Below are 11,242 nucleotides of genomic sequence, written 5' to 3' on the forward strand. Positions count from 1 at the left end.
ATTTTGATCTTTATAAAACATTTTAGAAAGGAAGCTGCATCAAAGAAAGTACATTTCGTTGCGTCAAATCACGTACGTACTTTGATGACCTGCGCTAGCATGTGGAGGCGAGTGAAATGTATTTCGCTTGTGTATCAACGCTTTTTCATTTTTCACATTTTTTGCGAAGAAAATAGGTTAAGGTTACGGTTAAAACTTCCGGTAAAACTTGCGGTTAAAACTTGCGATGTCATAGCGCCAAAAACAATGTTAATGTTGTTTGAATGAATGTATAAAATTGAAATTTTTAAAATAAAATCAACTTGAGATAATATTTTGATTCGTGGTTAAAAAGTAAAGTCTCAAAGAATGAAATTCACGCGATGGAGGCTCGGGCCAATTATTTCCCGCAAGTGAGGCGAGTGTTCTCATAAACAAAAACATCTTATCATGTTTCGTGCAAACGATTAACCTCTGTAAGTCTGTTTTAAAAAACAGTTTATCCTCAGTAATTTTCTTCTCCACTTTCGCTTTTCATGCTGTTTTCATAAGAAATTTGTATAAAAAATTATTTTTTAAAGCGCTTGAGATTATGCGCTGCTGAACAACTACAGGCAAAATATTGAATGGATATTTACCCCTAGTGTTTAAAAAGTCACATACGAAACCTCTGATACTAAATTTATGAAACAATTAAAAAAGCTAGGGTACAGGACCCTCTGCTTTGGTTTTTAAATCACACGTACGGAGTAGTGTGATATATCGGTTTGCCCTTTCTTTGCGGCGGTCTTCAGGAAATTTTCATCACACTGGATTCGACTCACTGTTATTGCTCATTTCACTGGATAAAAGATTCTGTACTATATTCTGGCGTATAAACGGAAAGCTGGTGTTGCGCTTTCTTGATATAAAGTTAAGGAACAAGAAATTTATCTTATGGCTGTTTTTATTGAAGCATGGGCCTTAGTTAAGGTGAAGAAAGAAGCTGTTGTTGCTGAAATTATTCAAGTAAAAATGAAGCGAAGTTATAATTTTAAAACCAATACTTTTATGACTTAAAGGGATGCATGATTTAAAGTGTTTTTATGTTACAATACATAATATTTTCTCTGCTTGCAAATGTAGCCAGAATAATAGCCAAAATAATAGCGCCTCCGCCATTTTTAATTACGCGCTCAGTTGGTCGGATTTTGTTAGTAGTAGGAGGATAGTTTGCGTATCAACCTCGTCCCCACGGCTCCTTTTCTCCTCCTTACACGGACTGTAAGATCTCTCCGACCGAAATTGTGAAAAAAAAATCTAATGACGAGGTTGCTTGTGTACATGACACGAATAAAAATCGCTTCTTACATGTTTTTCTTTTGAAAAAAGAAATTTTACTGCTCAAGTACTTTGCTGGGACAGGAAGAATTCAGCGTGTGGCGAGAGATCCACTTCTGTTTATCGTCAGATTTTATTTTCTTCAACAAACGGTTGCAAACTGTTTGTCTAAATTATTGATTGCGTCATTGAACGAGGGTTATTTGTTAAAATATACTAAATACGCTCATTCGCAGTATTTACAATAAAAATACAATATTTCTTTTTTAAAACAAAAGCTTCAGACAGTGTTTGATGTAACAATAACAAATTTTTTAAGAAGTTGAAATGTTTTGTTTCAATTACACCAACTTCAGACGCAGGGGTCAAGCGTATCCTCAAGGTAATATCTCGGGCGGCGAGAAGAAAAGGGATTCCAGGAACGTGATTAAGCCAGCACTTTTTGTAATTCTTCGTTCTTGCTCCAATTTGAAAATTCTGCTCCATTTTCGTCACCATTAGCTTTTTGAGGTAAACCTGGAGAGGTTTCTCTCAAAGAGCTCTGGGAACTCCATCTACTCTAGGAACTCTCCATCTACTCTGACCACGCCCTTGGTCTATACATAAAACCGCCATGCGAAGGAGTGCAAGATGTCCCCTCTTGTTCTGCGTCAGTTTGGTCCGTTTCTTGTAACGTTTCTAAATCCAGTTTCATTTTTAATTTTCGACTTGTTCGGGGCGAATGAAAGTCACAAGGTACAAATATATCTGCGTTTTTTAATATGTGTTGTTGCTTAGTGGTCCTGTGTGATTTGCTTTCTCGTAATTGTCGACGTTGTTTTTTCGTTAACGAGGGGAGTGTCCATTTTGACGAGTACAATATCGTATCTTCATGTATGTCTGGTAGTAAAGGAACAGTTTTTGCTCGCGCTCTCCGAACTTCAGACGGAGAATAATACGAAAGATCGTGTTGCGAAGAAACGCACGATTTATGATTTTCTTCAACGTTTATTTTGGTTTTAACTTCCGTGTTATGATTTCTAAATAAATCTTCAAAACCAACTTTATCAACCTTTTCATCTGTTTTCGTGATCATGTTTTTGATGCATTCGTAATCTTTTGTCGTATCTGTCATGAAACGCAACATCTACAAATACAAACCGTCTAATTTCATTTACCGACTATTTGAAAATAAACTAAAGCACTCTTCAATTTCTCGTGGTGTGTGTGAACACAAATACGTGGGCAGATGAATTACACAGTTTGGCAAATGTTTGAAATTCTAATTTTTTTACGTACATCATCAAATGTAAACAATAAAAAAAATTAAAAACTGCTTTCCAAGAATGAATGAACACTACTTTTGAACGCTACACCAACCTCGTCTCCTGGACTCTCTGTCTTTACTTGGGCAGCCAGACAAATAAAGGCCGCAAACTACCACTACGAGCTTACCTTGCAGACTTTTCTCGCTCCAACCTCCCCCCTCCCAAAGAAAAGTGTGAGGACAATCTTGTGTGAGTCTAGACAACCTCTTTCCCGCTTAGATACTAAAAAAACACGGCGTTTAAAACAATATAGCGGCGTAAATTTTTGCTTTAACGCTCTTATCGAAACCGTTTGCCATTTAATACAATGTGATCACAGACCTCCCCAACTTCCTTTATTTAGAATTTTTAGAGGGCGAAATAGAAGTTAACTAATGCAAATTGGAGGGGTGAGTTTGTATAACCCAGTTTTAAGCTTTACCAACTAAAATATTTTGGCAGGGGTTGTAGAAAAATATCATAATTTTTTTTACTCTGCTAAAAGAATATCTACACGTTTTATTAAGAACCTTCATTATAAGAACGCTGAGATTGCTATTTTGCTAAAAATCTTCATCGCCACTAGTGAATCTGACCATATTATTCCTAATCTCAGAAGAACACGAATAAAAACATTCGAAGCTTAAAAGGTTGAAAACGTTCTTAATGTTTTCTTCATCTTTGGAAAAAATTAGCCTGCACCTTCTTATAAGCTATGTTCTTATATAAAAACATATACAGACGACACAAAACGTTTAAATGCTTTTTTTTTATCTCACCTGTGATTCATGTACAAATCTCTCTTGATCAATTCACAAAGTTCGTCTCGTTTGCTTTTGATTGCTATCTCTAAAAGAACAAACGTGTTTGCAAACGTCTGCAAAACTTAAAAACACACGATGTTATGTTGTATTTTTTATAATAATATCTATTTCTTTTATGTTGCTTAAATATACACTTAAAGTTATGTTGTCGATTAGCCTGACGTCATATTGGAGCAAATAATTGCTTATTTTTATCCCTTTGTTTTCAACAAGAACTCCTCCACATTTCTCCCTTCCGTAGTAACCAAACATTACAGAAGTAAATATGTTTCCAAGGCTTTTGGGTATTTATATCAAGAGCTCCGGGGGCGAGAGTATATGGTATCAAGCACTTCCTATTGGCTGTTTGGACTGTCGCATAAAATTTGATAAACTTTTATTCTGAAAGATATTCTGTATAGCAATGTAGATTTTTTTGTAAACTAAAACGCAGATGGTTTCTGTTTTTGTTTTAGATATTTCAAAAAATGACTTGATGCTCAACTCGTATAAAAAGAACTGGTAAAAAGTTTGTTTACTACGCTCGTCTCTGTGGATACTTAATCTATGATTAAAGTATCTCTTAACTTCGTCATGCGACGTAGTAAGCAGAAGGCTATGGGATTTCTGAGCAATTTTTCTTTATAACTTCTTTTGTGAGTGCTCTAATTATTTCTGGGACAACATTATATCACATTATGAATCATTCGAAGCTCCAGAGACCTTTTTCGTAATTAAGTTTCTTTGAAAAAACAACACAATGTTTATAACATTGGTGACGCAGCTAGTTAAAAAATAATAAATAAAAATGTATTTGCTTTTAATCTGTAAATTTTGATCTTTTTTTTTTTAATTTTAATCCATAACTACAGCAGCACAATATAATTTTTTTTCTTATTTAAACCCATACACGATAGATGATACGCCCTAAACGCCTGCACACTAAGTTGTGTATTAACGCACGTAAAGTGGGTAATCAAAGAAACTAGCTGGAAATCCTGACGTTGCCTGCCCGGTGTAGAGTGCACACGTAAACGGAGACTAGCCCTTTGTGCAAGACCATACCAATTATTCATTTCTGGTGGTCCATGTTGTTTCATAGAAATCTTGATTCTGGTAATACAACGAACAATTAGGATACAAAGCCAACAATATGCGGGTTTATATTGGTCATGAGTTATGGAACAACGTAGACTTCACACAACTTTTGTAAAAAAACATGAATGGACAAGGTTTCTTTTTACGAAGTTATTTGTATTCAATAAAAACTTGTTCAACCTGTTTTTTTTATTTCTCCTTTAAAAAATTTGAACACAGTTAAAAAAGAATACCTTTATTTCAACCAATAACTTACTTCTGAAACTTTCAAAAACGTTCTGATCACTACTGCTGCAAAAAGACAACAATTATCTTTCCATCAACATCGCGTTTTTTTAATCAAAGAAAGTGTCGTTTAAAACATTAAAATCCCTTAATTTGTTCTAAATTGTTTTTTACGATCGTTCAACAGGATGGTTTAGGTAACGCACGGATATGATTACATAAAAAATGTTTGGATGATTGAGTCAAGCGTTTTGAATGACTGAGTCAGACATGACAATTTTTAAGGCAAGGCTAAACGTAATCGGTGGGCTGTTCACTTTTTTTGAATCTGTTTTTATTTCTGTCATGCATGTCTAAATACATAGCAATATGATTTATATTTTCCAAATTGACTCTACCACACCCTTGTGGTAGAGCGTTCGCTTCTAGTGCGGAAGGTCTTGGGTTAAATCCCGCTGAGTCATGCCAGAGACTATAAAGTGTGAATTTATTCTTTCTACTTGGCGTTCAGCATGAGAAAAGGATTGATATCTTAGGGGTTGTCTAGTTTGGCGATCGCTGTGTTCGCACGACTTTCGTTGCTCAAATGGGAGCTTTAAATGCACTAGGACACCATTGTAGGACCCTCGTTAATAGCAGTACGAAAAGGAACTGAAGCTCCCCCCCCCCTACTTTAAAAAAATGAAAAGCAATGGGGATTAGGTTGGAATTTCTGACTACAACTTGGCTAACTATCGATAAATTATTAATAACAATAATTAAAACCGTGCGAGTATGAACTTACTTCATGAGCTTACTTCTTTATAAATTCTTTCTTGCGATAAAAAATGAATTTTACTTTTCATCTTTAGTTATCTGTTGATGAGCAAGAAAAGTCAATGGAAACATCAATTTTCAATCACAAATACATTAATGTTTTCAAATTCAACGAAAAATAAAAATGCATTTTTAATAACATTTCTAACATTTTTATTTTATTCGGTAAAACACATGAGAAAATTTTGTGTCGCCGTGATAGCGTGACAAGGATTATGGTTCCCATAGAAACATAGGTAACTTACCCTCTACTTCAACCTCGTCCCCGGGGTCTTCTGGCCCCTGAGCTGTTATTACGGAGTGGCTATCAACTTCATTAACAAGGCAAAATGCCCTGGGAACGAGGTTGGCTCCTCTAATCTGATTTGATATTATATTATACAGAAAAAAAATAATTGTATTCATCTGTAATGATAATTATATTCAATACGCACAAGTAAACATTTCTCTCCAACTTCCTTTTCCAAGGCTTGAATAACCGACTTAACCAATGTTTTTTTATAAGAACGTACTGTCAACCTTATGTTTAGACTTTTCGGCATGTAAGAAGTCATCAGTTAAGCTAGTTAAACACAAAATTTAGATACAATTTAAAAAAGAAAATTCACTCGGTATGTCGTGGGGGAAAGTGAAGAAAGCCATTAGAATGAAATAGTAAAAAGCTTCTCAAACTTTCTGTTACGATGCAGTTTGGGTTTTCTACCAGATAATTGAGAAAAATCTTTAGTACTTTCAACACACCAACACGTTAACCTTCTCTACTAGACCTTTATTTACGAAATATTTTGCAATATTTCACTTGTTGCTGGTAGCTAGCTATATTTCTTTCTTACAAACGTTCATCATTTCTTTTTTTACTGTAATAACAACAATATCTCTTACACGTGGGCTGTGATGCGTCACTGCGACGCGACAAATAACCTAGTCAATCAGATTAACATATCATCCAATGATGCTGACACGTCAACAAAAATTAACATCAACAAATAATAAAAACACCGTATATTGCTGACTAATAATGCATCCATGGTGTTTGACATAAATACAACGCACGTGTTTTGATAGCAAGTATCAACATGCAGCGTGTTCAGAGATGGCTGCATAATCTGCAAGTAAACTTTATAAAAACAAAGATATTTGCAATAAACGCCTTATTTATGTTATGGATGATACATGTTAAGCCTTGACGTGTATTTAACAATGGTGTTTGCTGTCAAATCTTTTCTTCAACGTCGTACTTGATCTCCTATAAGTAAAATCAAGACAATATTGCGGAAACCAGGAAACCAAAACAAAATATGTAGTAATGGGAACTGCATTGGACGAAAAAACACGTACCACAAAAGCCGCATGTCTTTTTACAATCTTTTCTCAAAAACGATTGCCATGCTGAGGCGCTGCAATATCGTTTGTAAGACGAGCATCTGTCATAGACATCCACGCAACCAACTAAACGATATGATAAACTTAAAAACCAATACATGCTTGTTATATAAATATCAGGACTTTAGGTTAAAAGCAATAGGTCTATGCAAATAAGAATAATGGCCAGCCTGATTAGAATTTGGTATTCTTTTTAACAAAAGCTAAATGTGGTCTCGTAATTTGTTTTCACACATACAAAAAGTGACGATTCTTATTGCCTGGGTTTTAACTGAGTCTTCTTTTCTCATTTCTGAACTTGTGTTAATGCTTTATTGTTTGCCAAACCCTCTCCCCTCCCTCCCTTTTATTTGAATTCTACTTACGGGGCGAAAAAACTAAAACTTTCCTATGCTCTTGAATAATATTTTACCTATTTTGAAATCAACTATAGAATCTCAAATCTGCATTAGCTATATCAATCTCCTGGATACAAAAAGAATTCTGGCTTGGCAAAAGTATCCTTAATTACCGCCTTTTTTAAATTAATAATTTTGGTAAAGAAGTGTTTCTTGTTTGGACCTCGTAAATTCAAACAAAATTTTAATATCTACTGACATTAATAACCTGCAAATCTACACGATTTTGGTTAATACATATGTAAACAGTAAAAGAATGTTTAATTTGCACACTTACGGGGTTTGATAGCTGTTATCGGAGTTTGAGTTGTACCTCCTATAACAGAAAAAAACGTTATCATTTTGCCTGCTAATTCAAATTAGCGACAAAATCACTGTTTTCAAAATATAGTCATTTATTCCGCTTAATCTGTACTGGTTTCGTGCGTAATATTATTTTGTGCAAGACCAATTTAGTTTAAATATATTTTTTCTATTTTATGACAAAGGAAAATTAAATATTTGCTTGGTGGGGATGAGCTTTCATGTAAGCAGTCATACGAACTGGCGCATGAATATGTTGACGAAATGTGTGAACAAAAATATATCATGTTTTGGTGAAATTATCAATCATCCATCTCGTCCAGGGCAACTTGTATCTTTTCTGACATCGAGACGGCGATACCACGTCCCGCCGTCCCGGTTATAGAAAAGAAAGAACAGGCGCTGGGAACGAGGTTTATCAATCATGTTTTGATGCAATTATCATCATCGTGTTTATAAAAAATTTTTAAAGAAACTTCTTACCACATTTGTACATTTTATTTACTTGCTGGATATCAAGTTTGCTAAAACCTTTTCTTTGTCCAATCTTATCCATAAACCTGCGATCTAAAGTTTCAATCGTGTTTGTACCTCGCTTAGCAAATCCATCTTTTCTATAGTAAAAAGAAATCTTAGTTATTTGAACATTTATGCTTTGTCAGCCCATCTCAAATTTGGGGTGGGACAAGGAGCGGCCGCCCCCCTCCACCCAAAAAATATAAATACTAAGTTCTTTACACAAAACATGGTTGTTCCATACGCAAATTATTGTTATTTTTTCGTCTGTCTCAGTGTAATTTCATACTATGGTTCTAAACTTTGAAATTAAGTTTAGCTTATCTAGAAGGTTTAAGTTTTAAACCAATTCTTCTGGCTACACCCCAACCTCTGCAATGTCTCTTTAGTCTCACCTAACACAAAGAAAACCCAGCCTCTCTGGAACTTTCATTGCTAACAAGTGGATAATATAAAGACGAAATATTTATGAACTAGTCTTTGCCCGTTGAAAAATCCACGGGTTCGCCCGTCTATTATATTTACCAGTCGCAACAAAGTGCATAAAACTCTATGGCATTTGATATTCGTGTTTCCGTAACATCATTTTCTAACTCAGCGGGGGGTTCCGCGCAGAGACAGACACACGACGGCTATTATTATAGAGAAGTGGGAATGGAGCAACTTGGCTCGGACTACCTTTAAAATGTTTTGAAATCAAATACCTCCAGATTGGCTAAAAACCTAATTTAAATCTGTTTTCAAAATTTGTGTGTATCTTCTTAAGGGTTTAGTTAGATTTCGAAAAACATAAAAGTTTATCAGGACCAACTTACGGGTAATGCATGATGCTGAGATAATCATACGGAGAGCCGAGCGAATCAACATCGTCATAGGTACGCTTTAGAAAGTTGTCCTTCATATCTAGAAAGATGAACACGTTTCAAAAAGAAGAAGAATATAATGTTTTGGAAATTATTATAACTTACTACTTGGGTTGATGTTGTTCCACAAGATTCTGATGTACTTGTCACGATCAGGGCGTGACTAAAACAGAAACGCAGAAAATATTAGATTGAAGGTAGACACGTGGGTCGCGCCGCCAGTGAGGTTGGGGTCGTGGGATTTGGCGACGAATGCAGTGGTAATGCAAGTAATGAAGATTTTCCTGGTCTTTGACCAATTTATTAGCAATGTTACACCAAGCCGACATGTTTCATAGTTGATCAATTAGTTTCATGAAACAAAAATTATTTTTATTTTTGATATACTTTGATCATGATGGAACGAGACGATAAAGTGCTACCATTATTGGGTCCAAGGGTAGAATTTTTTTCAAAATGGACTGTTTAGATAATCTGCTATTGATTTAGTTATGTATTATAAATTCTTTTTTCTTTGTTCGTTTAAGGAGAATAAAAAATGCTTCCTTGTTTCCAGTCCACTCATCTTCACTAAATATATCCAGAGTGCTAGAAAATAACTTGAGAATATTTTTTCATTCTACCTGTTCATGGTAGAAGCCCAGATTATGCATCACTTCATGAATAATCACTCCTTTTTGAAAACAGCCTGGTCCTTGTAAACTGATTCTGTTCTGTCCTGTGTGATAACCAAGTGGGGCGCCGCATCTAAACAAAAAGAACCTTGACAGTCAGCTTGAAAATCAGGGATATTTCAGTTATTATTGAAACATTTTCCTATTTGAAACAAGTAGGGATCTGTAGGAGAGTTTTGTGTTGCTTTTGAAACAATAGAAAGTACAATGTAAAAAAGGGGCGTCAAGTTTCTTAATAGATTCAAAATTAATAAAGTGTAAAAAGTGATTGAAGTATACCCTTGTCCCTGATAAAATAAGATATACGTCACTTCGTCTGTTCGACGTTTGAATTGTAAACACGTGTATTTATGATAATCATTAATCGCCATGGTTAGGTTAGCCAACGCTGCAGCATCGTTTCCTGATAGGGAAAAATTTGCCAGTAAAAAAAAAATTGTGGTATTCCATTCATATTCTATTATATGGATTGGAAGGACAAGAGTGAGAACGAAACCAATTCTCCGCATTCGTGGCTAGGATTATAAATTGAGTCTTAGTTATGGCGATTTAATAATACTTATACAAACTAAAGTCAAGATTACCGACTATTATCTTTCCTATTTTTGACTTTTTTCATTGCCTATTTCAAAACGCTAAAAAGGTTTAAAAAACGTCAAGTGCGTTGTTGATAGAAATATACTCCCAAGATAGAAGTGATGTTAATAACGTAGAGATGTTATCGTAAAATCTTACCAAAGCTGGGATGAATATCGAACGGTATAACATTGGTTGGCCATCGAGATTTAGTTGAAGCGAACCTATTACTTTTGTAAATGTTTTCTCGTTCGTATGGTGTCAAAATAATGTCGCCTTCAAAGTACGCAGTGTCTAAAAAAATAAAATTAAATTAAATAAATATATACAAAATAAAAGTGGACTGCTTGCCTAAAAAACGCGGTGTTAGTAACTTATAGCTATATACATAAATAGTTAATCAAAAGGTGAACTAGGGTAGTGTGCCCACTTCAACAGGAAAGATCGAAAATTCAAACTCCCAAAATAACAATCAAATGGCTATCTAAGCACAAAACGTGGGAAGATGACAATTTGTGAAATGGTTGTTAGGGCTAAGTACCTTATAAACGGGTTTGTTATGGCTGCTAAGGTGACAAAATCACTCACTTTCCAGGATGCTTTTGGCTACGACAGTTTTCATGAAGAGAAAAACCAACCAACTTGTGAAACCCATAGCTTTTGCAATGTATTTTATTTTTAGACAACCGACTGCGCGAGGCTTGTAGTTATTTGTCTACTTCTCAACAAAAACGCACCCTAAACTTTAAATTTTAAATAAAAATTAATAATAGTGAGAAACACCTGGTTAAACAAGACAAAGCTGAGATAAGAGGTATACGCCGAAAGTGATGTATTTGCGTACGTTATTTAATCATCATTGTCTCACAAAGCAATTTTGTTGCTAGACCTTCCCTATTTAACCATGTTTTGTCAGCAAAGAAAACTGGGTGCGAATTGAGCGCATCGTAAACACCCTTGATAAAATGGTAATTCTTCCAACAGACTGTAACGAATAAAACG

At 34.9% G+C, this 11,242-nt stretch overlaps 2 protein-coding genes across 6 annotated transcripts; both read right to left on the bottom strand.

Annotated features, from left to right (window-relative positions):
• Positions 1-1,513: 1,513 nt before the first annotated feature.
• LOC130657066 (uncharacterized) lies at positions 1,514-5,428 on the bottom strand. Of its 4 annotated transcripts, none has more exons than XM_057460032.1 (3): positions 4,720-5,428; positions 3,365-3,434; positions 1,514-2,425 (listed from the first exon to the last, which is right to left on the bottom strand). In XM_057460032.1, the coding sequence occupies exon 3, from the start codon at positions 2,423-2,425 to the stop codon at positions 1,874-1,876; it is 552 nt and encodes a 183-aa protein (XP_057316015.1). In that variant the 5' UTR covers positions 3,365-3,434; positions 4,720-5,428; the 3' UTR covers positions 1,514-1,873. The 4 variants fall into 4 exon arrangements, with proteins under 4 accessions (XP_057316015.1, XP_057316013.1, XP_057316012.1 ...); XM_057460030.1 differs by having other exon boundaries at positions 4,743-5,427; XM_057460029.1 differs by lacking the exon at positions 4,720-5,428 and having other exon boundaries at positions 3,365-3,660.
• Positions 5,429-6,663: 1,235 nt separating this feature from the next.
• LOC130657065 (hatching enzyme 1.2-like) lies at positions 6,664-10,990 on the bottom strand. Of its 2 annotated transcripts, none has more exons than XM_057460028.1 (10): positions 10,829-10,990; positions 10,400-10,534; positions 9,944-10,067; positions 9,614-9,737; positions 9,099-9,153; positions 8,943-9,030; positions 8,095-8,225; positions 7,586-7,624; positions 6,866-6,976; positions 6,664-6,773 (listed from the first exon to the last, which is right to left on the bottom strand). In XM_057460028.1, the coding sequence occupies exons 1-10, from the start codon at positions 10,893-10,895 to the stop codon at positions 6,754-6,756; spliced, it is 894 nt and encodes a 297-aa protein (XP_057316011.1). In that variant the 5' UTR covers positions 10,896-10,990; the 3' UTR covers positions 6,664-6,753. The 2 variants fall into 2 exon arrangements, with proteins under 2 accessions (XP_057316011.1, XP_057316010.1); XM_057460027.1 differs by having other exon boundaries at positions 9,096-9,153.
• Positions 10,991-11,242: the final 252 nt, after the last annotated feature.

The sequence above is a fragment of the Hydractinia symbiolongicarpus genome, chromosome 9 (genome assembly GCF_029227915.1).
Source record: "Hydractinia symbiolongicarpus strain clone_291-10 chromosome 9, HSymV2.1, whole genome shotgun sequence".
In the NCBI taxonomy this organism is placed as follows: Eukaryota; Metazoa; Cnidaria; class Hydrozoa; order Anthoathecata; family Hydractiniidae; genus Hydractinia; species Hydractinia symbiolongicarpus.

Excerpts from the sequence above, each read along its gene's own strand:
- LOC130657066 (XM_057460032.1), bottom strand. The coding sequence starts at position 2,425 with ATGTTGCGTTTCATGACAGATACGACAAAAGATTACGAATGCATCAAA.
- LOC130657065 (XM_057460027.1), bottom strand. The coding sequence starts at position 10,895 with ATGGGTTTCACAAGTTGGTTGGTTTTTCTCTTCATGAAAACTGTCGTA. Across the intron at positions 10,535-10,828 it reads AGCCAAAAGCATCCTGGAAA|ACACTGCGTACTTTGAAGGC; the intron begins GTGAGTGATTTT and ends TTATTTTTTTAG. Across the intron at positions 10,068-10,399 it reads CGATATTCATCCCAGCTTTG|GAAACGATGCTGCAGCGTTG; the intron begins GTAAGATTTTAC and ends TTTCCCTATCAG.